The 26,168-nt window shown below is 30.9% G+C and overlaps 1 protein-coding gene across 2 annotated transcripts in view; it reads left to right on the top strand.

The window, feature by feature from the left end:
* The window catches only part of PCDH10 (protocadherin 10), a 59,313-nt gene that overhangs the window by 20,553 nt on the left and 12,592 nt on the right, over positions 1 to 26,168 (top strand). The window contains exon 5 of one of the 2 annotated variants that reach the window (XM_002804195.4): positions 20,222 to 23,091. The exons of the other annotated variant lie outside the window; for it this stretch is intronic. Coding sequence (XP_002804241.3) covers positions 20,222 to 20,241 — 20 coding nt within the window. The 3' untranslated portion in view covers positions 20,242 to 23,091. Of the gene's footprint in view, positions 1 to 20,221; positions 23,092 to 26,168 lie in introns of those variants that run through there. 2 annotated transcript variants of the gene reach the window in all.

Below are 26,168 nucleotides of genomic sequence, written 5' to 3' on the forward strand. Positions count from 1 at the left end.
TATTACAGATCATTTTCATCCTCTTTCTTATTTTGTACATTGATATAAAACTGTGTAAGCATTTGTCTATCATATGAGCTTAACAAAGTAAGACTATCAATTAGAATATAAACAGAATTATTCAATGAAAAGAAATACCTACTTGGGAATTTTTTCCTGCCTCATCATACTGAAGATATATGAGTCAAAATTTGAATATGTTAAGTTATAAAGATATTGTAAATAAGTCTGGAATCTACAAATTCAATTGCCTATAAATATCATTAAACATTATACAATACTCAATGTGCCACACATTTTTTGGGTGAGTCTTCGTCATCTTCAATCCTTTTAATAGAAATTAGATAGTGTCATTTAGATAATAAAGATTAGAAACTGTTTCGAACTCTGAGATTCACTGTTCAAGATTAAATAACATGACTGAATTAAGATTAAACTCTGCATAATGTGAGTCATTTTAATGTTTCCTGGAGTGTAACAAAATATTTTAGGTTTGTATTGAGTTTTAATAAGACTTCCTAGTCACTGTAAATTAGCTTGACCTACTTCAATTTAGGTGAGGAGAGTGTAGGAAATTCAAAAACCTTGTCTCCCAAAACATAATTACATACCAAAAACATAGATTAAAAACAAATTATAAGGTAGAAATTTTGCAGATAAAAATCAGGATTTTATTTATGATTCTATAATTTGTACCTTATATGACATAATGTATATACATTATGTATGGTAATAGTAAGACACTTACTCATACCCTTTCTCTTAGAGATACAATTCTTTTGACTGTATGGATTGAAGAGGCAATATTTGAAATTAACTTTGATAAAGTGTCTGTATATATATACAACACAGTGTTAGTCTGAATTATCAATGATAACTTCAAGTCATTCAATAAGGGATTATAAATTCATTTTATATGTTCTAGTTTCTTGATTCAGTCATATGGATACACTCATATACATTTAAATCCCATATAGAATCATTACATTTTTAATCAGTTATATTTAATTTTTAATTATATCTATGGAACAAACTTTGATTATGTGCAACATAGGAGATAGGAGTCAATGTATTTAACTAATGGCTACTTTATTATCAGAAGCTGTTAACATGACAATATGGTGCTTGTTGAGAAACAGATACATGATTCAATTCATTTTAGCATTTTAGTATATTCTTTTTTTTTTTTTTTTTTTTTTTTTTGAGATGAAGTCTCGCTCTGTCACCCAGGCTGGAGTGCAGTGGTGCGATCTCAGCTCACTGCAACCTCCACCTCCCAGGTTCAAGGGATCTTCCTGCATCAGCCTTCCGAGTAGCTGGGAACTACAGGCACATGCCATCACACCCGGCTAATTTTTTGTATTTTTAGTAGAGACGGGGTGTCATCCTGTTAGCCCAGATGGTCTCTATCTCTTGGCCTGGGCCTCCCAAAGTGTTGGGATTAGAGGTACGAACCACCCCGCCTGGGTAGTCTATTTTTTTTTTTAAGGTACTGATTGTTAAGTTTACAGTGCTTAAGTATGGCAAAATAAACTATGACACTGTAGATGAAACAGGTTTCTGGTACTAGTGTTTATGTATTATGAGAAAGGCAGTATTTTTAACTGCTAGTAAAAATGTTGTAGTCAGTAGGTGGTTTTCCCCACCTTAAGATTGGCCTGAATCTTACACTAGATTCCAATATTACCTGTGTTTGATATTCATCATATATTTTGCGCAAACTAGAAAATTAGCTTTAGTTTATCACCAAGTGTTTTAAGGCACATCTATATGTCAGTCACTATATTTGGGCTGAAAATTACCACTTTATTCCATAAAAACGTATTTTAAAATGTTTTCATCATATTTTTCAATTACGTTTCTTTAAACAAGACATAAACATAGAAGTAACATATAACTAAAATCAATATTAAATATATATTTTCTGGATTAAATTCTGAATCACCTTGGATACAGAAATAGTCAAGATAGAAGAGCTCGCCTCTTCCAATAAAAGATATGGGTTTGTTTCTTAAAGTGCAAAACATAGTAGAAAGTTCTGAGCCAACAATGGCAACAGTAGACAAAATAGATATAATAAATTTGTCATGATGATATACACCTGATGGTGTATGTAAGCTTAAATGTTTCACAGGTAGATTTAATATGAATGGTAGGAATAAGTCTATAGATATGAGAGTTCATGTTACAGCTTGGCAGTTGCCAGACATTGTATGCTTAGAAAATGTATAGGAAACTTGAGGCTGACCTGAAAAATTAGGATAAAATTCTTGTGTATTATTTTCACCATTAATAAGCCTAGTTCTGATTCCAGAATTAACTGCCCTGTTAGTCACTGGTAGTACAGATTTTAGGTCTATTTTCTTTAGAAATGCACATCAGATGATTACATTAGAGGTCATGAAATATCTTTATCCTGATTCTTTACTTACCTCAATCTTTTTAAAAAAAACAATGGTAACAGAGGACAATATTATACAAATCTAAAGAGTTCTCATAAGCAATATTTTTAAATATTTTTAAATGATGAATAATTTCAAGCATACAATGGTATAGAGAATAGTGTACTAAATCTTTCAGGTTTTCCATTGCTCAGCTTAAAGAATCAACTCTTGACCAAACTTGTTTCATCCAAACACTGATAAAACTGCTCCTTCATTCAGATGTTTCAAAGCAAATCCATAAGGATTCTACCATTTAATCCATTAATGTTTACACTTTGCTTGTAAAAGATACAGTTTTTAACATAACCACAAGAGCAATATTTCTTCTTAAAAATAAGTTTTTTTACTATCATTGGTTATCTACTTATTATTTAAATTTCCATAATTTTCTCACATATATTAATATTACTTATATTTCCAATTGATTTGATTCATGACTGAAATCAGCTTTACAGGTAGCAATTTTTTTATTTTAAAAAATTTTAATCAAGGTACAATATGCGTATAGAAAAGTACAAAAATCATAAATGTATAACTCAAGAAATTTTTACAAAATGAGTACACCTGTATAGTTACCAAAACATTGTCACATAATATGTCCTGTAGCCAAAATATTACCACTATAGTATGTCAAGAAATCCATTCTTTTGCCCACTTAGAGTTACTACTACCCGAAGCATTACTACTATCCTAGTCTGTAACCAAAAATTAGTTTTTCTGGGGTTTAAACTTGATATAATTGGAGAAATAATGGAGTATGTTTGAGTTCCACTCAAATTTAATAGCCAGTGATTTCCTTGATAATATAGGGAAAAAACATCTGCAGAGCCTAAATATATACCAGTGTGTGAGCAAAGAAGACAATTTAGTTAGCATTAATTATCCAAAGTCACATTGCCTCCTACCCTTAAACCTAGAAGTGATACATGCTTTCTTCATCATTTTGGAAGATATAGTGTTCTCCTTGGATATAATTTCTCTATCTTTGGAGTTCTCTTTATGGCTAGTCTATCAGAAATGCTTTATGCTTGTCTTCATGTCTTATTGACTGAAATGTAATCCTTTGTTAACTTAATGGCTTTTATAGCAACAAATATTTAAAATATATTAACTTGAATACCATCTACTAGCAAAAGAGTAGAAAAAATGAGATGTTTGTATTTCATTTTTCTTTGAACACATATTAGAAGATTGTGACAAATTGTGGACTATGATGCATAAAGGAAATTTTAAATAGAGTAAAGAGATTAACATTTTGGGAAATAGCGTATCTGAAGAGAGTTTAAATGGCTCAAGGAATTGTGAATTGAGAGGAAAAGTAAAGAGGTGACATAATAAATGTTAAGTATTTAAACAAATGATACACAGATAAGATGGTAATCAGTTAATCTGTCTTTATGGAGAGCAGAAAAGGGGGAATGGATCTATATAGCTCCTGTGAGATTTAAATTACACATTACAGGAAATATCCTAACCTTGACATTGGTTCTTGCTCCTGAGGGATATGGAAACATTTTACCTAGAAAGCTTTGTAAACTACATACGTATGCATATGCCATCTTTGATTTGGTGAAATATCACGTTCTAGCCCTGCGTTGTATTTTCACACAAAATGCCTTTCCTCATCTGCATCTGGCAAAGGAGAGAAGGGTTCAATTTACTTGAAGATGAAGAAGAGACAATTGAAAAAGCATTGATTTCATTTCCCTCCCTTCCTGTTTCTCTGGGAATGACTTTATCTTTCTTTCTTTGGAATTTTTTAGAGGAAAAAAATTTAGTTTCCTAAAGTCTTTTTTTTTTTCTCATCTCACATGTTGAATTGCAATGGAGAATGAAATGTCCAGGAACAAAAATTAAGATATTGTAATTTTAGAAAGAGATTTAGGGAGATGCATAGAGTATAAATGTTGAGTATGAAAATGTCAAATATGTACATATGTAATAAATACCATAGATTGTGTATATTAAAAAGTATGCATCATAACTCGCAGGTTTAAAACTTCATATTGTATGTAATAATAGTTTACACATTAAGCTATTATTGTACAACAAAGTCAGTTGACTCTAGATGAAAAATATCTTAACCTTGTCTAATATGGAGTCTTCTCTTTACTACATTGGCTTATTTCTCTTATAATGAGAATTTTCACTTTTGGTGTCACATCATCCTCTATTGAAGTTTAAGGCAATCCATGGTGGCAGTTAGTATAGAACGACTGACAATTAAATAAAAAGGAAACACCCCTTATTAATCATTCAAAGTCATAATTGCCTGCTACCCTTAAACCTAGAAGGAATACATGCTTTCTTCATCACTTTGGAAGATATAGCAAGCAGGTCTTATATGCCATATACAATTATTCTATCTGGAGTTGATGTTTGGAGATTAAATTATAATATAGCCTAACTTGGTAATGTGGAAGCATGAATTAGTCATACATTTCAGAAAAATAAAAGGAAAGAGAAAATAATAAAATGGAAAACTTACATTGGCTAAACATTAATACTAAATTTAGTAATAACAGAAGTAATTACCTACTGAGTGTCCATTTTATAGGCATGAGTAAATGAAATAAGACAAAATAAAGATATCATTTTTGTAAATTGTTACAAGGTGACAGTTCTCTTCTGTCAAGGATCACAGTAAGTCCTGTGAAATAGGCTATAGTAAATAATTTTAGAATCAATTTATAAATATTTTATATTATTATATAAATATACTTAATTTTATATAGGCAAAATGACTGGTATTAGACAATGCAGAAATGCCTTTTTTGATGGATTGGAGTGAACTCTAACTTCTTAGAGCTTGAATTAAGCTAATGATTGAGGAAATCTATAATTTTAAGTTATATTATGGAGTGGTGTGAAGATAATTATTTCTCAAGTTATGACAACATAATATTAATGCCTATTGAAATTATTACAAAAATTAAACATTCAGGCTTATATTAGAATTATTTTTAGCAAATACTTAACATTGAATAATTTAATATTTGCCTCTCACAGTTAAAATTGAGCTTGAAATCTAGTAATATATTCCTTGATAATGTAAATCACTCTTTGTAGTAATTTTTGTAGAAATTGTTTTCATAATGCTTATAAAAAGTGTGCTTATATATCCAATATAGAGAAAGATTACCTTTTTTTTTTTCAAGGAAACATCTAAAGTAGTTACAAAGGCACATTGTATTGTTTTGAAGTTAATTTTAAGTCTGTGTTCTTTTTTCTAATATTTTAAGTTTCTTCTTCTTTAACTTACTTTCCTCTCTAATTTCAAAGGGACATCAATTGGCCCTATTATTTTTAGTGGTATTATTTATTGTAAAGAAGCACCATAACAATTTAAAACTGTAAATAAACACTTTTTAACCAGCTGCTTTAAGCAAGTCTTCCCAAGCTACTGACAAGAACAGTGTGACCCACATTCAAGAAAACTCATTGTTGGTCACAACTGTATTCCAAGCACAGTGGTCTTCAGTTTTGTTTGGCCTGGAACTAGATTATATAAATGTTCTCGTGGCCTGGAGTATAGGAAAATGCTTATGTTTCATGAACTCATCACAGGCTGATATATGGAAATAAGATTAATATTTTAATTTAAAATACCAATATAATAGTCAAATAAACTGAAATACTCTTAAGAGCTCTCCACAGGAAAAATAAAAATAAATACTGTCAGAACTCTGATTGATAATGTAAAGGGAATTAGATCAACTTAATTACTATTGACCACACATAGCCCAATGCATCCTCACTTGATGTTAAGTGATCTGTACCTACTGCACAAATAAAAATATTCCAATGAGGTTTTCTCAGTGTGATATGCTCTGGGTCATCCTAGAAACATTGAAAAATGCAAAACATGAAAAAATGCAAAAGTATTTTGAATTATTGTATCCTCCTTCCCTTCCCTAAACCTCATGCAAATCAACAGTCTTCCTTTGAGATTTTTAGCAATGAATAAACCAGCCTTGGGCATATTGGATTACTCCTGAAAAGTTTTCAGCTTTAAAATGTGCCTGAAGCACAACCTGCTCACCTGGTTGGATGTGGTATACTAAGTAAATACATGTTTGAAACATGCCCTGTTCTTATTGATTTCAGAACAGTTTTTCCATAAGCATCACAAATTTTACCATTTTTATAGCTTGGAACTTTTAATTTTAGAAGATATCATATTTTATTTTGCTCTCCAAGTATGCTTTTAATTCCATTGAACTTATAGCATACTATGGATTTATGAGTGACCTTTGTACATGTTCTCACATCAGAGAAGCAATGTGGTGAAGAGCACCAGTTATGGGGTCAGTCAACCAGGTTTCAACTACTGACTCAGCCAGCTACTATCTGTGGGACCTCTCTAATTTCTTTAACCTTCCTATAATTCCTTTTCTGCATCTGCGACATAGTTCCTTCAAAGCTCATTGTGGAAATTAAATTATTTAACATGTTTAAAGCAGTGAGTGCCTGCCCAAAAGAAGCACTCATTAAGTGTTCAAGGCAACCATATATTCAGTTAAAATTGGAACAATGACATCAGTCTGTGTATGGACAAAATTACAATTCTGGGCTTAAATAGAACTAATTATGCTCTCTTTTACTCCCAGAGAAAAATCAGACTCCAAATATTCTTTTCACTATATATCACTATTTTACATCTGCAGTATATATATTCTTTCACATAATACATATTTTAAAAGTACAGTCTCCTTATTTTCCTGTTCCATCCAAGAAACCAATGGAACAGACATTATAGAACTAAATACATAATACTCAGCAAAGGTTAAGCTTCATTTGTTTCATGTGTTAATCACAAAGCATGATTATAACTTTTAAAATTTCACATTCTCATTATTTTACTTAACTTGTATACTTATAATAACTAAAGATACTTCGTTATGTACAACAGTGAAAATCATCTGAAGAATACAAGCAACAGATTTTTATTTCAGTGTAGGAAGTAGCATATTATATTTGATAATTGTAGAAAAAGGATTTCTATTTGCTCAGGCAAAAAGAAATTAAAATGATGAAAATCAATGTCCGTATAGAATTTGACTCGTCTATGTTTAGAGAATTGTATTGGCACATTGGTGCAAATTCTAGCCTTATACAAGATATTGTTATCCTATTGTGTCCTGATAGCCCTGTGTAAAAGACACAGATGCCCTAAAATGCTTAAAGTAAATGCAAGTCATCTGTTAATACGGAAAACCATGTCTTTCTGTAACATATAGCAAATATATATATATCTGTCACAGATCAGTATTTGAACACATAAAAGCCTAGAGATACTTTTGCCTCTTTGTTCTTCACCAAAATATTATTATCTGGTAAACCTGATTCTCTCAATCAGCTTTCTATTTATATTTTTGTATCTTTGTCTTTCAATGTGATACAGAACTAACAAATAGTGTCACAAACCCCTTTGAAAAAACACCTAAAAAACCACCCAAACTTTAGTTTCAGCTTGTAGTTTATTCATTGGGCTCTCTGTGTAATTCTCATGTTTTTTTATTCTATGTGTTTCTGTCTTCTAACTTCTACATCAGTTTTGCATATATATCACTATTTTGCCCAAATAACAAGATACCTAACAACTAAGTTTTAGTGCCTAATTTCATTTCAGAATCATTCTCATTTATGTTTATTTCTCATATGAAAAGAAAAAAAATTCTCATTTTTTATACAGTGACAAGGCTTTTGCATTTAATTGCTGTTTCTAGCTGTGGAAGAAGTTAAATATTAAATAAATGTAATTGTTTTTTAATCTAATATGCTTGTGAATATAATTACTGTAGTCACCTGCAATTAAGCATTTTCCTTTTATCAAAATGCACTAGTTTTCAATGAGTCTATGTTAAGTTTATCATCTCATTTACAGAGGAATATGATATTTAATTTATTAGAATAAAATATCTTTGGTTATCTTTGAGAAAGACTCTTTACAGTGTAATCAAGGAAGAATATGTAGAACTCACTTTGGGGCCACTATTCAAGCACTATCTGTGTGATTTTTAATGGATAGAGACCAAGGGTATTCTAGCAGCAGGAAAGTGCATGCACCAAAATGCGGAATTAGAGAGCAAATAATAAATATGGAGAAGTAAATCTTCTAACTTGTCCAATCTATCAGATATATCCAGAGGTATAGTGAAGGTTAAGATTTAAAAGTTGTTTTGGATAGACCAAGACACGTTTTGAGTAATAGTACCAATAGTAATAGTAGCTAACATTTATTGAGACGGCACAAAAAGCCAGTGTCCTTTCTTTTTTTTTTTTTTCGTTCTTGTTGCCCAGGCTAGAGTGCAATGGCGTGCTCTTGGCTCACCGCAACCTCTGCCTCCGGGTTCAAGTGATTCTCCTGCCTCAGCCTCCCAAGTAGCTGGGATTACAGGCATGTGCAACCACAAATGGCTAATTTTGTATTTTTAATAGAGATGAGGTTTCTCCATGTTGGTCAGGCTGGTCTCGAACTCCCGACTTCAGGTGATCAGCTTGCCTTGGCCTCCCAAAGTGCTGGGATTACAGATATGAGCCACCCTGCCCGGCCTTTTTTTTTTTTTTTTTAATTAAAAATTTTGGAAGCAAAAAATAGACGTGAGGAAAGATGATAACTTAAAATATTGTTAAATTGAAATGTAGCAGGGGTTATTTTTGCATAGGAGAGATTTAATCAAATGTATGTTACTTTTAATCACTTAAAGTATGTTATTTGAAATGCCGTAATTCAAATTATCCATATGTCTTTACTAATTCTGTGAGTTGCAGACCAGATCTTTCTAGGGTAAGGTTTACTTCCTAGGGTAAGAGACCTCATAGAGAGACATAAATGTCTCTCTATGAAAGAAGAAACCTAGAAGCAATTATTTATTTTAAAAAGTTTCAGTCTCACGGTTATAAAGTGAATTCAGTATTAGTCTGTGATCATTATGTGCCTTATTTTTTCTTCATTAAATGTTATGGGAAAAAAATCCTGTACTCTTCTATAGGTTCCTAGGTTTTGTTGCTGTGGGAAATACCCGAGGCTTGAGACAGTGGCATGGAATCCCTTCTTTGAGCATCTCATTTCATCACTTTTTTCCTTTCACAGTCATCCTTAGAATCAGTATTCAGGCAGTCTTTGTGAGTGCAGTGTTTTGTTACATTTTGAAGATTTAGAGTAATGGAATGCAAACTTACATCCAGATATGGAAAGTATTAACCCTGAGTTCTCCCACTGTGCTCTGTGAGAAAGCAGGCATTTACTTTGTATTCCTCAAATCCAGTCCTTTCTAACTAGCTTACCAAAAGCAATGAGGACTCCTCTCCTTTACTATCTAGCTATAAATATTAACTAATTAGACTATTTCTCCAAAACATTTGACTCATGTTCTCTTCTTAATACATCTTTGAGGCTCTCTGTTGGAGCCACAGTAACCTCCATATTTATTCTAGTTTTTAAAGACTTTTATACTTAAGCTCTGCCTACATTTCTGTTTCACATCATTTAATGATTGGTCAGCTTCTTCATGGATACTTTTTCTTAAGCCCTTGTGTGTTTAGACATTCTGTTCTTCTGGCATCCTCTCTCATCTGAAAACCCGCTTTTCTCTCCATTCATCTGCATGACCGTCTCTTACTCATCAATCAAGATTCAATTTATTTTACTTTTAATGAGAAGACTTCTCAGACACTGAGATACAGACACTCTAACTGTAACGTCTTATAGACTCTTATACGTAATTGCTGTCTTTAGAATAGTTTGTGAAACAATTTTTGGTCCATTGGAGTGTAAGATCTTTTAGAGCTGAATCATGTGCTCCATGTAAAGGTTCCATGTTCCATAACTGTGCCTGGGATAAAGTAGAAGCCCAGAAATGCTTATAGACTACAGCAATGAATCAGTAAATGAAATATTCTGAATGGAAATGAGGTGCAATTCTTTTTTCTTCAAGGTACTTAGTCTAGACCTCTACCCTGACTTAGATAAATAATAAAATTACAGTAGCCCCTGAATAACATTTTAAAAAGCAAACTAAAGCAACAAAAAATCTTAACCATTTCCAGTCCTAAATAATCTCCGCTGTATTTTATCTTCTTTCAGATTTTCTTAATTTTCTGTTTTTATTCTGGCCTTATCTATACTAGTTCTTTTATTCTTTCTTCTGACATATCACTTTCTCTTTCACAAGTCCTTAAAGTTCATGTTTCACCATCACTCCCGGCTAATTTCACTAAGCTATTTCCTTTTCAATTGTCTGCCACGTATCATTTGCAAACATATACGTAAACAGTAAGTAAATATAAAGTTATCTTAAATATAAACATAATGGGTGAGCCATTGTGGATATGTATAATATTTATGAACATGAGGTTGTTGATAGTACGGGATACCTATGGCTGGAGGCGATTCATCTGACTTTTCCTTCAGGTTTCTGAAGTTTTTATGTAACAGTTTGTATGTATATGACATTCTTACTTATCGTCATTATTGCATAAGTTATATCTGTTTTATGGCATTGTAGTAATGAATGGGTACGTCAGATGCTGTTTTTTAAATATCATGTTGAAGAATTTTACTTTCTTTATGAGAACATTATTATGAGATATATAGGTAGTTTTGTACACTTCTGATAGTTTAATAATAATGCATATATATAAGTATGCATTTTCAAAACTGTTTGACTAGAATTCTTTACTGGCCCCAACAAAGATTGATTAATTAAAATTTGAACTTTTATTTAAATTTATTGTAATACTTTGCATAGATAGTAAATATATAATGCAATATTTTTACTTTGCTATGTAATTAAATGTTTATAATAATTTACATGATCTCTAATTGAACACCAAGTTTAAAGTTTCCAAAAGTAACATAATGATTTAAGGATCTAAATCTTGGCATCTAATTAGAATGTAATTAAATGAATTTTAACCTTTAATAAGCATATTATCTTGTTTCAATAATTAAGCATTTTTGTGTTTTTTTTAAAGCCAAGTTTAATTCATTGCTTATCAGTTTTTCAAATCTCTAATTATCTGATGACAGGTTAAATTGAAAGGAAGAAAAGGAGGTGGTTTAATGAGTTTCTAGAGTATAACTAAAACTAAAGTATGTACCCAGGCTTTCATTCTAGGATAGGCAATTAAAAATTATACCTATTACACCAAGAAGAAATATTATTGATTTAATATGCGCTATCCATCTCACCAAAACAAAAATTTCACTCAAAACATGGGGATAAAATTTAATCGTAATCAAGGAAATAATTTAAATAACAGTTAAGATTATACAATATATGATAATTAGAAAATTAATCATTAAAAATTTATATTCTAGATAACTTAATTATGTTTTTTTATCTCTTTCTGAACTCACATGCCTTAATTTTAAATTATTTTGACACAGATATATAGAGAACTTATTATACGAACTAGTCCTATATTATAATTTAAAAACACAATGCAACATTTTTTTTTTTTTGGCTTTAGTGGTAAGTAGTGTCATCTGTGCTATCATGAAGTAGATGCCCTGAGGACAGCATTGCCAGACTTAACAAATAAAATATACTTGGCACCCAAATATTCTATGAGACATACACCTACTAAAAATGATTCATTCGTTGTTTATCTGAAATTCAAGTGTTATTGGGCCCTCTGTACTTTTTATGGCAACCCAACTCAAGGGGTTATCAGAACGTATAGTCTTGGTGCTTTAGTGCCGTGTTGTTTTTTCTACATCTCTTCTCTGTGGCCAGTTTTCAGTGTGTGAACCTTTTTAACCCCCTTCTTAGTCTGTCCTTCCTGCTTTTAACCTTCTACTTGCCTTGACATAGAAGTAACCAAATTATGTTAGGGGAAATCTGAACATCAAGTATGCAAATAGCCATACATTTACACACTGTTTCTAAGTTGTATGTGTTGTGTCTTCTTTGAATGTATCTTTGAATAGGCTGTTTAGAAATATTTATCAACCCAGAGCTTCCAATTGTTTATGTGTCTTAAATCTGTTTGGTTGTGGGTAAATTATTTTGAAACTTTACCCTTTTTTAAGTAGGTTGTTGATGGATAATACTTTAGCTACACAGCTATATATTTTTTAATGAAGGTCTTATTATTTACTTGTATTTTTTTTCTCATCTTACTTTGTTGGAATTTACACTTGGTTTTCATATAAAAGATGAAGTGGTGCACATCACAAGTATTTGGAGTAAATATTGTGATACAATAGGTGCAAATACGCTTATACAAGCACAACATTCCTGTAATTACGAGAATGACCAATCCCATTCAGGATTTTCATGCTTTCTGTTTTGAAAATCAGTGCTAATTTCAACCTCACAGGAAATGTGCTAATTTAGTCTTCTTATAATTTTTTTTGAAGGAAAACACTTGAAAAGTAAGTGCCTAAATATCACTAAATATTATCAGCTCTGCGCTTCTCAAAAAAAAGAACTGCGTATTTTTTTAAGTATGGATATTTTGTTGGAACTTCAGATACACAGGATACTGATACAGTAACTTAAATGAAAGTATCCTTTGTTGTTATTAAAGTAAGATATAACTGAGGGAATTGTCTTCAAAATAAATTTTAAGGGTACTTCATTGCTAATGTAAACAATGCTATTTTCAAATATTTCTACAACAAATCCCAATTTCCGTATTTTATTGGGCTGTGATGAAGGATTCCAGAAAAATCGTCAGTGATATTATAAACATGCAGAGAAAGATATATTATATTTACATTTCCTCAATATACACCAGTATAGGGTCAGCACATGTGAAAAATAATTCAGTCTCCAAACTTTACTTTGAGATACTAATTGGGCGATGGTGTTCTGTTTGTTGAATGGTATGGTGCCCAAAGGGGCTAGGTTAGGGTCATATCCTGTTATTTTTCTCCTGAGGAAAAATTTATTACGCTTCTAGAACATAATTTTTCACATTTTTAGAGAAACTTGAACTAAGTTCAAGAACATTTTACAAATTTCTATGCTAGTACATTGTCTTGGCTTCTTTTTTAAACAAATATTTTAATATAAAAGTTTAATGTTTTTAGAGTTTCAAAAACAGATCTTTAGAATACTGACAATTCTTGTTTCTAAATGGAAAAGTTAAAAATGATTACTCTGTGTTTTTAGATATCTTCCTCAAGTCAATTCAAATAATAATATTCAAAGCGTTTTGACTATAGGAGTTAATACACTATCACTAGTTTTTGTCATAGTTAAAAGCACTGTTGATTCATATAATTAATTAGAGGTATTATTAAATCAAACAAAACTGAGTTACTATAACTGCATCTATTCTCTTAATAATATGAGAGTAGTTGGCATAGTTGCACTAATCCACTGGGTAGATATTTCCTGGTGAAACAGTTGTAAATATACTATTGCCTTGTGACAAGGTAGTTTTGATTTACACATACACATATATGCACGCACACACACACATATAGAAATTTCTAAGTGCCTGCTGATCTTCTATCTAGAAAAAAATATCTGTAATGTTTCAGTTGATTCACTTTGTCATACAAAGCTATGTGAGGGTAATTGTATACCATTGTATCTGTGTAGTACACTTTTGGACAAATAAAAGCTCCTATTTTTAAAGCTGTTAAGTCCTTTGCCTAGCAATGAAATTTGGTTTAAAAATAAACACTGATCAATACTAATATCTGAAATTGTCTTGGTAGTAAATTTAGGGCCTTTCACAGTATGTCAACTCTACTTGATTCGGAAGGTACCTCACAGATTATGAAATAAGTTTATTCATTGCACACACTCTGCTAGGTGAGAAAATTAGGATGGATCCATTTTTAACTCAGAGCTTGAAGTGGTAAATAGTCTCTCCCACAACGGTAACATTAGAATTTTAGGAGAGATGGCCAACTATTTAAGGCTGCCAGAGTTGCTAGAATGAGAATGTCTATGATACAATTATTATGCTCAACATGCTTCTCTCTTCTATTTGAAATGATACATTTTATTCATCCATTGATGCATATTTCTATTTTACAAAACTGTGTTTGCCTATTTTCTTATTTTTAAATATCCCTGGATTTAAATTCTAATTTAATAACTATTCATTGCAAACTATGCTGTAAGTATTCTATATACATATAACTAAAGTAAAAATCAATACCTGGCTTTACTATGTATTTCTCACATTAATGGTCTAAAGGATTGTTTGAGTCATTTATTTTATGAGATTTACTTTCTAAAAGATTAATCAGGTTTACATATAGTACATATTATAATACTACAATCTCCAAATTCCTGTTTTCCACCTATGTTCTATAATGTCTTATCTCTGTCAAAATAGAATAAAAAAGCATTAAAGCATTCTGTCTGGTGAAAGGAAAAAAACACATTTAGTGTAAGAGAGTATGAACCTTATGAATTAAAATTAAGAACATAGTTTGGTGAGGCACAGTGGCTCATGCCTGTAATTTCAGGACTTTGGGAGACCCAGGTGAGCAGATCATTTGAGGCCAGAAGTTTGAGACCAGCCTGGGCAACATGGTGAAACCCTGTCTCTACTAAAATTACAAAAATTAGCCTGGCGTGGTGGTGCGCATGCATAATCCCAGCTACTTAGTAATCTGAGACAGAAGAATCGCCTGAACCCGGGAAGCTGAGGTTGCAGTGAGCCAGGATTGCACCACTGCATACCAGAGCGAGACTCTATCTCAAAAATAAATAAATAAATAAATAAACCAAAGTAATCAAGGTTTTTAAATATATATATATTATAAATCTATGTAAATAATATATAAATATATATTGTATAAAAATCTATGTAAATATGTATTTACATAGATTCATATATATTTAAATTTAAAATCTAATCTATTCATAATGTCTGGGGAGAGAAAGATAATGATTTAAAGTCCAAACAATATACAACTATATTTTAAAAAATAAAAGCAAATATGAGTGTTCAAATGGAAGGTAAATAAAAAATCAAGCAGTTACCCTCTTTTAATAGTTAACACTACTGTGCTTATTTCTGGATGTAAGGTTAAACTGAAAAAAAAAAATTCAAAAAGATTTTAAAGGGAACCCTTAAACATGACTCAAGATTAAGACAGAGGAAAGTTAAAAGAATGGATTATCTGTACAAATTTCTAATGGAGACTTACTTTAAAACTATTCTGAAGTGTGTGATGTGCTTTTACATAGAGCAGAGAACAGATATTTCTGACTTCCACAGGGGGGAATGTGTTCAAGTTCTTGTACGCTAGATGCATTTATATGTAAAGAAGTGTCCTGATGATGAGGCTTATTGAACACTTGGATAAGCTCTGGAATAGGTTACTGATCTCAGCCTCCGGAAATTTTTCACTGCAGTGGAGAGTCTCAGGCATCAGAGATATTTGAAGGGTGTCCTTTCTTTAAATTGCAGAAATAGATTATTTCATAAACTTAATGTATTTCTTTAGTGTCTGAGGTTTATACAATCATAAAGTATAAAGTGTATTTTCTTTCCTCTTTTGCAAGTTTGACAATGTGAATATTCAATTTATAAAATTTTTATTTTAATGTATTATGTAAGATAATTTTTACCAGGCAATTACATGCAATAAATAGTATATCAGTACTGACAATTTTACAATTATTTTTGCAACATACATGTGATAGTTGTCTTAAGTTATTAGTCAATTTAATACCTTAAAATATTAATTTAAGTATTTAATTTTTTCTCATAGCTTAATATCAGTTGCAAATTATAAAAGGCAAAAATAGGATTCCACAATATAAGGAAAAAATATACACCATGGAATTTTTATTAAAAATTATATCTATGCTAAGTTATGAGAAGGTAGATATTTGAGAATCTCTTTTCCATTAAGGATACATTTTCACCTAGTGTTTAGATATTAAGATAATTGTCTTAATCTAGCATTTATGACTCACTATGAAGAATAAATGCACTGAATGAATAAAATTGAAAAGGAACACAATCCTTTTCCTATTACTTCTGATTTTATTTGATTGAAAATAAAACCTTCTTTCCCATCGAGTGACCAATTCCCTACATGTTGATGCATCACAAGAAAAAAATGCTTTTGTGAAATAAAAAGAAAAAGAAATTCTCCGAGTATGCTTTGATAATTCCAAAACATACATAGAATACATTAGAAAACATAGAGATTCTCTGTGTATTTGACTCATTCTGTCGAACCTGAAATGCATCAGCAAATGTTCCATGTTACTTAACACTGGAATAATTGTCCTGGTACTGGCTCTAAAATGTCATCAATTAATATTTTTTTTGTGGGGAGGGTCAGATAATATTTGCTTGCTACTTGTCCAACATTAGCCCATACAACGCTAAAAGAATAATAGGTTTTGTTTGTTTTTTGAGGCAGAGCCTTGCTCTCTCTCCTAGGCTGGAGTGCAGTGGCAGGATCTCAGCTCATTGCAACCTCCACTTCACAGATTCAAACAATTCTTGTTCCTCAGCCTCCGGAGTAGCTGGGATTATAGGCCTGTGACACTAAACCCTACTAACTTTTGTATTTCTAGTAGAGACGGGCTTTCGACATGTTGGTCAGGCTGGTCTCAAACTCCTGGGCTCAAGTGATCCACCGGCCTCGGCCTCCCAAAGTGTTGGAATTACAGGCGTGAGCCATCATGCCCAGCCAAGAATAATAGTTATTCAGTGTTTAAACTCAACCCTTAAAAGGTTTGAAATAAAGCGGATGTGACTAAAACTTTAGTAATAGTATAAACTATTTCTAGGTTGGCAGGATTTTGGCTCCTCTGCATCCTTGTACTCCTTATCTGTGGATTCAATCAACTGTGGATTAAAAATATTTGGAAAAAAAAGTCCTGCAAAGTTTCAAAAAGCAAAACTCTAATTTGTCATGCACTGAGTACTACCTTGAATTTATGTGAACAAAGTGATGTGCCTGCTGTTAGGCATTATATTAGATGTTGTAAGTAACCTGAAGATAATTTAGCATATTTAGGAGGACATGCATAGGATATATGCATACACTACAGGCCATTTATAAGGGACTTGAGCATCCTCCGATTTGGGGGGCAACCTGGAACCAGGCCCTCACAGATACTGAGGGATAACTCTTCACAAATGTACGATTAACTTCTGACATGGAGGAAATTTTCCTTCCTCAATCTAATTAGTTCTGACCTTCAGAACTTAGATCAGATCTAAGTTCAGATCTTATATTCGTCCTATCCAAATCTGCATTACTGAATTAACGCATAGGTGGGAGGAAGTAAATTTAATAAAAGGTGATTAAATTATTCAGACAAGTAGAATAGGTGTATTATTCAGACAAGTAGAATAGTGAACTTTAAAAAAAAAAAACATGTAACTCTAAGCAGCAATTAGAAGATGTCTTTTAAGTTTATATTTAAGATATTGAGTATAACATATGTTAAGCTTCTGTGTTCTTATAACTGTGTACCATATTAATACTTTCTTTTATTAAAAAGAAACAATTTCTTTTTGTATCCTAACTAAATCAAGTGAACATATAATATTTATGTTAATGGCTTTTAAGCCATAAGAACTAGAAATGATATTTTATACTCTAAACATATGCTCAGTTGACTACTTTCTGAATTTATACTAAGATGTAGTTTTTCAGTATATTAGTTTTTTGACATAATGAATTAGTTTATAGGTTGACTATAGGCCACTCCTGAGTTTCTTTTGTTCTTGAACTAAGAAAAGAATGTTTCCTCTAAATCAGCATTTTCTGATTTTTACTATTAAAAATAAAGGCCCCAACCCGGCTTATTTTGAAAGAAGTAATATTATTTGTAGGTGACAATATTTTCCTTGGTTGTCTAGAAAGCACAAAATCTTCTGTAAGTAATGATAGTATTTCTTTTCATTCACCAGTGGGTCCAGTTTGGACAACAAATTATTTGGTGACCGTAATGATTTGCTCTGAGTCATTTTATAAACTTGAACTTCTATGGTTTCACTCTTCTAATTTATTGAATAATTTTCAATTCTGATTGGTGTACACATTTATTTGAATTATTTCACATGTAAGTTTCTCATGAAACAGTTTGAACTCAAGGACACAGAAAAATAGGATTTCATTCCATTAAAATAATAATTCCATTTACTTGTAGAATATTCTGTGGAATATTATGACCTGGCTACTGTGTGGTACAATATTGTATCAAATTCATTTTATACTTCTTGATATCATATAATATTACAAAATATGTTCTGATTACTTTCAATACTAGTTATTATACTACATAATACATGTAGATATTTATTTTCATTTTCATTTCTGTTGATGATAGTGCCTGACTGCTATGGTTTTTGTTGTTGTTGTTGTTGTTGTTGTTGTTTGAGATGGAGTTTCGCTCTTGTCTCACAGGCTGGAGTGCAATGGCACGATCTTGGCTCACTGCAACCTCTGCCTCCTGGGTTCAAGCAATTCTCCTGCCTCAGCCTCCACAGTAGCTGGGATTATAGGCGCCCACCACCATGCCAGGCTAATATTTTGTATTTTTAGTAGAGACAAGGATTCACCATGTTGGCCAGACTGGTTTCAAACTCCTGACCTCAGGTGACCCACCCACCTCGGCCTTCCAAATTGCTGGGATTACCGGCGAGAGCCACCACATCTGGCTGACTCTATGGTTTTAATTGATGTGCCTGCTAAATGGTGAACTAGTAAACAACTGTTTCATGATCAGAAACTAAGCTTTTGAGGAAAAATAAATGAGGATAAATAGATAATTAGATAGACTTGAAATGAGTTGAAATACCAGAGAATAAGGTTGAGAAGATCAATGTGTTCTTATCTTTGTTTAAAAAAAGCAACGATTTATGAAATTAAAATAATTCAGTTTTGCTACTTAATGTGCTTTGTAACTTTTAATGAGATATATGAAAATTTTATCTAAATTCAACTAGCTTTATTTTCAGCACATTTTTATTATACGTCTGTTATGTGCCACATACTGATTGATATGATACAACTGCTCTCATTGTGCTTATGGTCAAATATTACAAAGTTTATGGATAAGGGAAGAAATATTATTTATCATTACAAATAAAATACTTAAAATTATGAAATCTGGACAATCAAATCTGGGCATTGTGCTTTGTAATTTAATATATTTTATATAACTGGAACAAATTTGATAATATTTTTCTCCCCTTTGCCTTTATTAATTCCTTTGTGAGAAAACTGATTCTCATAAATAAGAATACTTTAAAAAAATGTATGGACCATAAAAAGACTTGGTTTTGAAATTTTATAAATGAGATTAAATAAACCTAGAAAATGTGAGTCATCTTTAAATTATTTAACTACATAAATACTTCCTGGTACCATTTTCTGTAATAAATATTGGTTTAAAATATATAATTTATAATTTATGAAATTAAATATAAAACAAGCTATTTATAGATTTTGCTAGAGACATTTTCTAGAAATGTAAGGGCCACACATTTTTTTTTCCTATACTCTTACATAATGAAGTGTAGGGATTGTTTTATTTAGATAACTTTAAGAAGTTAAATCTTGACAAATTTCGTCTTTGGTATATAAAATATCCATTTCCCATGCAAAACTAATTTATAAGAATATCAAAATTATCATTTTCAGAATACCAAACAACAGAATGGCTATGACTACTAGCAGTGAAAAAGTTTGACACTACATGTGTTTGGTATGAGGGTACAACTAGTTTCTAATTGTATTTCTTTCTTTTACAATTACATGTAATTCTAAACTCCAAAAATCAACCTATTTTTCTTAGAGTATTTTTCTTTCTTTTTCACAGCACGGAAAAGGATATGCTAGTCAATTCTACAGGACTTACCTGAAGCAGCATGATTTGCACAAAGTCGACCAACAAAAGCATCAACTTTTCAACTTCATTATCTTGGCCATCCAGTTAGTCATGTGTAACTGATTTAGATTTCGGGCGGAGTCATCATGGCCAATTATAGGACCTAATTGCTCTCAGCAGGCCTGAGAAATGAGTTGAAATGTGCAGAACTGTAGAAACTTTAGAGGCAACTGATTTTGCCTCCCCGATCAGTGTGTGCCTGTTTACAGCACTATCTATCTTTCTCTCTCCAAATGTCACTGAGCCCTTTAGATGTTTATATTCACCTCGAGAAGCCAGTCATAAAGATAAAGGAAATTTGTGCATTATAAATGCAATATCACTGTTTTAAACTTGACTGTTTTATATTATTTTTGTGTGATCAAGTGTCCCCCAAACTATTCCAACTTTACAAGGGAAATTGTGATTATGTTCTTTTCACCTGTGGGTTATAAAAAATGTTGTATTCTGAAGACCCACAAAATATCAAAGACATTCTGTAGTTTATACACCGTGTTGCAAAGTGTTTACTGTACTATTTCAAAGCTTCTAAATAAATATAAAATATATATATTATATTATATAATTTTCCTAAAATGTGGTACAACTCAGTTGGTTTTTAAATGGATGCATACAGTCCACATAATACAATAAAATAAAAGGTAATTCAGGGTCCCAGCGACAAACTTACTAAGAAAAAATCATTAATAGTTTTCTCCCAATTTTCATATCTTACTCAACCCTGTTTTTCCTTGTTTAAAAGAAAATGATGCTCTAAGCTACAAAATTTTGTCAAAAACTCATACTGAATTTTCAATGCCAAAGACGTAGCTATTAATGTTATCAGACAGAGCACTGACTATGTACTATCAAACTATCTAACAATCTACATGAATCTGATTCTATTTCTATGGCTTTGAATTTAGAATCACTTAAAGCTTTTATAAAGAATCGATAAATTCACCTGTATTTGTTGTTAGAAAAAAAAAAAACTGGGTGTCTGTACATTTTGTGGTGTAAAATATGTAACTGAAGATTACTATTTTAAGAAGTCATCAGTCATATAACTCACACAGAATTTTATTTTGCATAGTTTTACATAGTTTTGTGACTTAATTACACATGAATATAACATCTATAACTCTATATGAATATATGGAGATATATAAACATCTGAACTGGTAAAGAATAACTAAAATATGAAAGATCTCTAAATTTAAGATAAATTTAGAGATAGAAACATGTTACATTTTTGTTTCAGTATTCCATGTGAAAATTTTATAGCTTAAATGTAGTCAGTGTTTGATTAATGAAAAAATTCTTCATGAGTCAGCCTTCAAAAGTTAAGCTTGCCTTTTACTTTTATGTCAACAATATTAATTATTAAATTTAGTAAGAAGCACTTTCCTTTCTTTTATATATTTTTTCTACTGTTTATGCTGGTTAGAACACATTGGAGAGAGGGGAAAAAAATCAGACAATGTAAGATAATCTTTCAAGGAAAAAACAAAATTGTCACAGCTCCCCTCACCCTTTAAAACATTATATCAAAACATTATATCAAACCTTCAACATTATAGCAAAATGTTTGCCCAGTTCAAATTAGAAACCTGTTTTGAAATACTTCCCTTAATTTTTAACTGATCTTATATTCAATGACAATTTGAGCTGCACTGTGTTATTAAAGAATAGACTAAAACTTAACACTTGACAAATGTTCTTCATCACATTTTATGTAACTTAAGTGGAAATTTTTCCTTAGATTTAACATTAAAATGCATATAGACACACACACACACATACACACACACACACACACACACACTTAGGTCCTGATATGTACATTTAGAGTGATATATTGGTATCTCTCATTTGACTGTTATCAAATTAGATATTAATATATCATATTCCAGTCAGTTCATATATCAAAATAATGTATGTAATGTTCCAGCCTTTCGAAGTCTCTTTAAACATATATGAAGCTAACAGATCATATGTAATACAAAAAGCACATAAATTCACTAAGTGCAGCAGTAACATTTTCTTAAACTGTTGGCATTGCTACTACATTAGTATTTTGAATGATAGACTATTTTAGTAAGGAAATGTTTATACATAATTTAACAGGAAAAAAATCTATTTGTTCCAATTCTTTTGTTTAACAAGAAAATGATTTTCTTGTTGAGTCACTCTGCTTTAATTAAAACGTTTCATGCATCATTTTGCAATCATGGATGAATATCCACATCCATCTTCCTTACTGCATGCATTGAAAATAAGATTATGCTCACTTCATGTATAGTAATTATATTAAGTCACTTACTTCAAAGACATTTTCTTTAATTATTTAACCTTTTATATCATTGTATATAATCTCCCTTGAACCAACTTTTTATATTATATATTTGTGTATTAGTTATTTTCATATATCCTAGTAACCAGTTATACTAACTTACATTTTAGTTCTTAAATTACACCATCAATCTACAAAACCAAAACCAGAACTTCTTCCTAATTTGGGGGACAAATAGTATTGTTTAAGGATAAAATGCTAAATTATTAGGTCATTAATCAACTATCTGTTGCATCCAAAGTAAATTAGAAGTTACAGCAGAGTAAGGATATGATTCTAGTAAGTTGGTTAAAATGTTTTCTTCCCATGAGGGGTACTATAAAATGGAAAGTGCAACCAACAAATAATGAAAGTTTCTAATTAAGCATTTACTAGATTAATATATCAAGGAATTTTAGAATAGGCTTTCTATTTAATCTGGTCATTCTAATATCCAATCTTACATAATTTTATATACATCAAAGAAAAATAATATCCATCTTATTAGACAGTATTTCATCAATAAATTATTTCAGAAAAAAAATAATCATGTCATTTACTCCTTGTTAACATGGTTAGTTTTAGAGCAGTCAAAGTCAAAAAAAAATTTCCTGTGGAAACAGTGTCTTAATGTTTCAAAGGTATGTCAAAAGACAATTTTTAGAAAATATTTCATCCACATGTAGAATTCTAATTTTTAACGTGTGAACATAGTTTGGTGAAATCATCTTAAATCATATTTAAATATCACATCAGAATTACTTCACAGATATAATAGTGTCAATATGTGTGTCATCTTTTCTCGGCAAATATTAAGGAAATGTGTATTTTATTTTATAAAGATATTAAATGCAATGCCTTTATCAAACATTGCAAATTAAGAACTATAGTTGAATATTTGAATATTTTAATTTCTCATTGTTTTATTTGTTAATTGGGTTGTAATTTGCCATCAGATTCTCTGTATTATAGAAGCTATCTTGCTTCTTCAATTAAGAGGAGGAAAAAGAATCTCACAATTCTCAACATAATCTTTAACAACTGTACATTAATTGTACCATTTTACCTTCTAAACATTGTTTACTGGAGCTCAGTTAATCTTTAAAACAATTACTCAGGCAGAATGTGGCAAAAGTTCAGCAAGATCAAGAAAAGTATTTAAGTTACTGACTGATCATAGCACTGTTATTTGTCATTGCATGTATTTTCCCCCCTCATTTTTCTATGTGTGCTATTGATACCCAAGGAACTCAAAAATACTTAAAATATTGGTATACTTGATGATTTTTCTGAAAATCTTATATTTTTCATATTACAATTTCTTGGGTTCTTTATCTTTTTCAAGTCTAATTTTGTAGTGGTAAAGGCTTTGCACTTAACATCCTTTTATGTTCCTTTTTAACAAGGAAAAACAGAAAATAATGGAATTCCATATTTTTTACACCATGAAGTAGTAAAATTATTTTATATATTGTTAGTACTTCAAGAAACATCCCTCTGTGAAGTCAGACAAAATCCTTATACAGTAATTTGTGAAACTGTTCAGTAGAGTATTTTTTTCTTCAAATCTTGGCATAGGTTTTAGATTATAGCATTCTGTAAGAATGCGGGTAGATGGGTGCCGCCAGAGTATTGCAGGCAATAATACGACTAAAATTCTAATACTTTTAGTGTGCATGCATGTATTTCTAATCACTGTTATTTTTTAAGTATTTGTAACATTAGAAAAATTGCTTTTATTTCTTGAAAATTTGTCACATGCTTAGTTTGAAGTTTTACTCTCCAGATGTTTTTGAGTTGCATAAAAATCTTGCATTCATCATTCAAAAAATACTAAATTTCACATGAGACTCAAAAATTTCTGAATGATAGAACTCAGACTTCCAATACATTCATACATGCTAGAGCTGAAAGTAAGCAGGGAATTTCAGCTCTAAACACATTTTTGAGACAGTTATCTGTGAGTGAAAACAGGGTATTATAACTAAAGATGAGTTTCAATCTTAACTATAGTGTTTGTTACTGTGAATGCTATAATAATACATAAGTAAAATGAGTGTAAATGTAATAAATTATTTTATACTGCTGTATACATATGAAATAAATAAAACTAGGATACATATTATGCCATTTTTCCATGCATGCATCTTCCACTGACGCCTGAGGGAGCTTTGAATAAAAATCAGTGGCAAATATGGCTCTAAGTTTAAAAACATCTAATGCTGATTTAGTAATTTCAGTCTTAATATAACAGGTCTAAGGGGACATCTGTTCAAAACTGAGTCTCATTTGAAGCAGCATATGCTAGGTTTTAAAGAATTTCATTATATTTATAGTTTTGAAAGTAGACATTTCGTTGTATATGATTCTCATGATACCCAAAATGAGTCATAGAAGCATCTATTTTTCCACCTAATGCTGTATTTACTTTTTAACTTTTTTTTGATGTGTAGTAAATCCAAGGGTCCACAAAGATTAACATAGAGGTTGTACTTAAGATATGAGTGCCTTCAAGCAATAAAAGAAAAGGATTTTATCTAAAACTTTAGAAACACAGCATTTCATATTTAAAGTTGACAGAAATGTAAGGAAAAAATCCATATGGGTATCATTTTCCAGGTAGAAAATGTGAATTAAGGGATAGACACTTTTTACAATATTAAAATAATCAAATTAACCCCATAGAAATTTAGGTCTGAATTAACTACAAGGTAAAATAAGAAATGTGCTTCTTAATCTCATGTTTTTTTCTCTGTAACTGATTTTCTTGAGTTCAAATTGCACATACCTGAACCAAGGTTCATTTTATAAGGCAACAAGTTGGCCGGGGGGGAGGGTGTGGCTAGGCGTTTCTCTTGCTTTGAACATCTGATAAACCAATTCAGTGAAAGAGAAGGGAATGAAATACGGAAGAATGATAGTTCTCAATGAAATGTTAACAGCTATGATTACAAGTTGCCTTGGTTCTCCCTGTATATCTCTACCTTTTATCCCTTACTTTCACTCTTTCTGGGAAATATAACATAGACTCTTTAAAATTATGAATTTTCAGTGGTAAAATTAAATTGTATTAGATGACAGACATATACTGAGGTCTGACAGTGAGAGAATGTACGAATGAATGGTACTATTTGCTTTTAGGAAAATTCTAATTTCCAAGGAAATTGGAGGAAAATATTAAATAATCAAATAATTAAGTGATCAAAATTTATGGTTGAGAGTTATCAGTGGCCAGAGATTATAACATAAAAAAATAAGTAAATAGAATAGAAAAATAGATTAGAAAAGCATCAAAATACATCATTTATGTAAAAGCAAATGGTTCTTTGTGAAGCTTTTTTCAGATATATGTATAAAATAGGTCACAATGTAAAATATATTTCTTACTGTGAATCACTCCCCAAAATATTTGAAAAGCACTACACCATATGATCTGTATTTCAAATTTAAACTTATTTAATGCTGTGGAAACAGGGAAGATATTTTTGAAGTTAGCTCACATCTGAATCTTAATCTTTTACCCTTTGTAAAATATGGATAAGTACACTTAGTTGTAGAATAGATGTG

Source organism: Macaca mulatta, chromosome 5 (assembly GCF_049350105.2).
Source record: "Macaca mulatta isolate MMU2019108-1 chromosome 5, T2T-MMU8v2.0, whole genome shotgun sequence".
NCBI lineage: Eukaryota > Metazoa > Chordata > Mammalia > Primates > Cercopithecidae > Macaca > Macaca mulatta.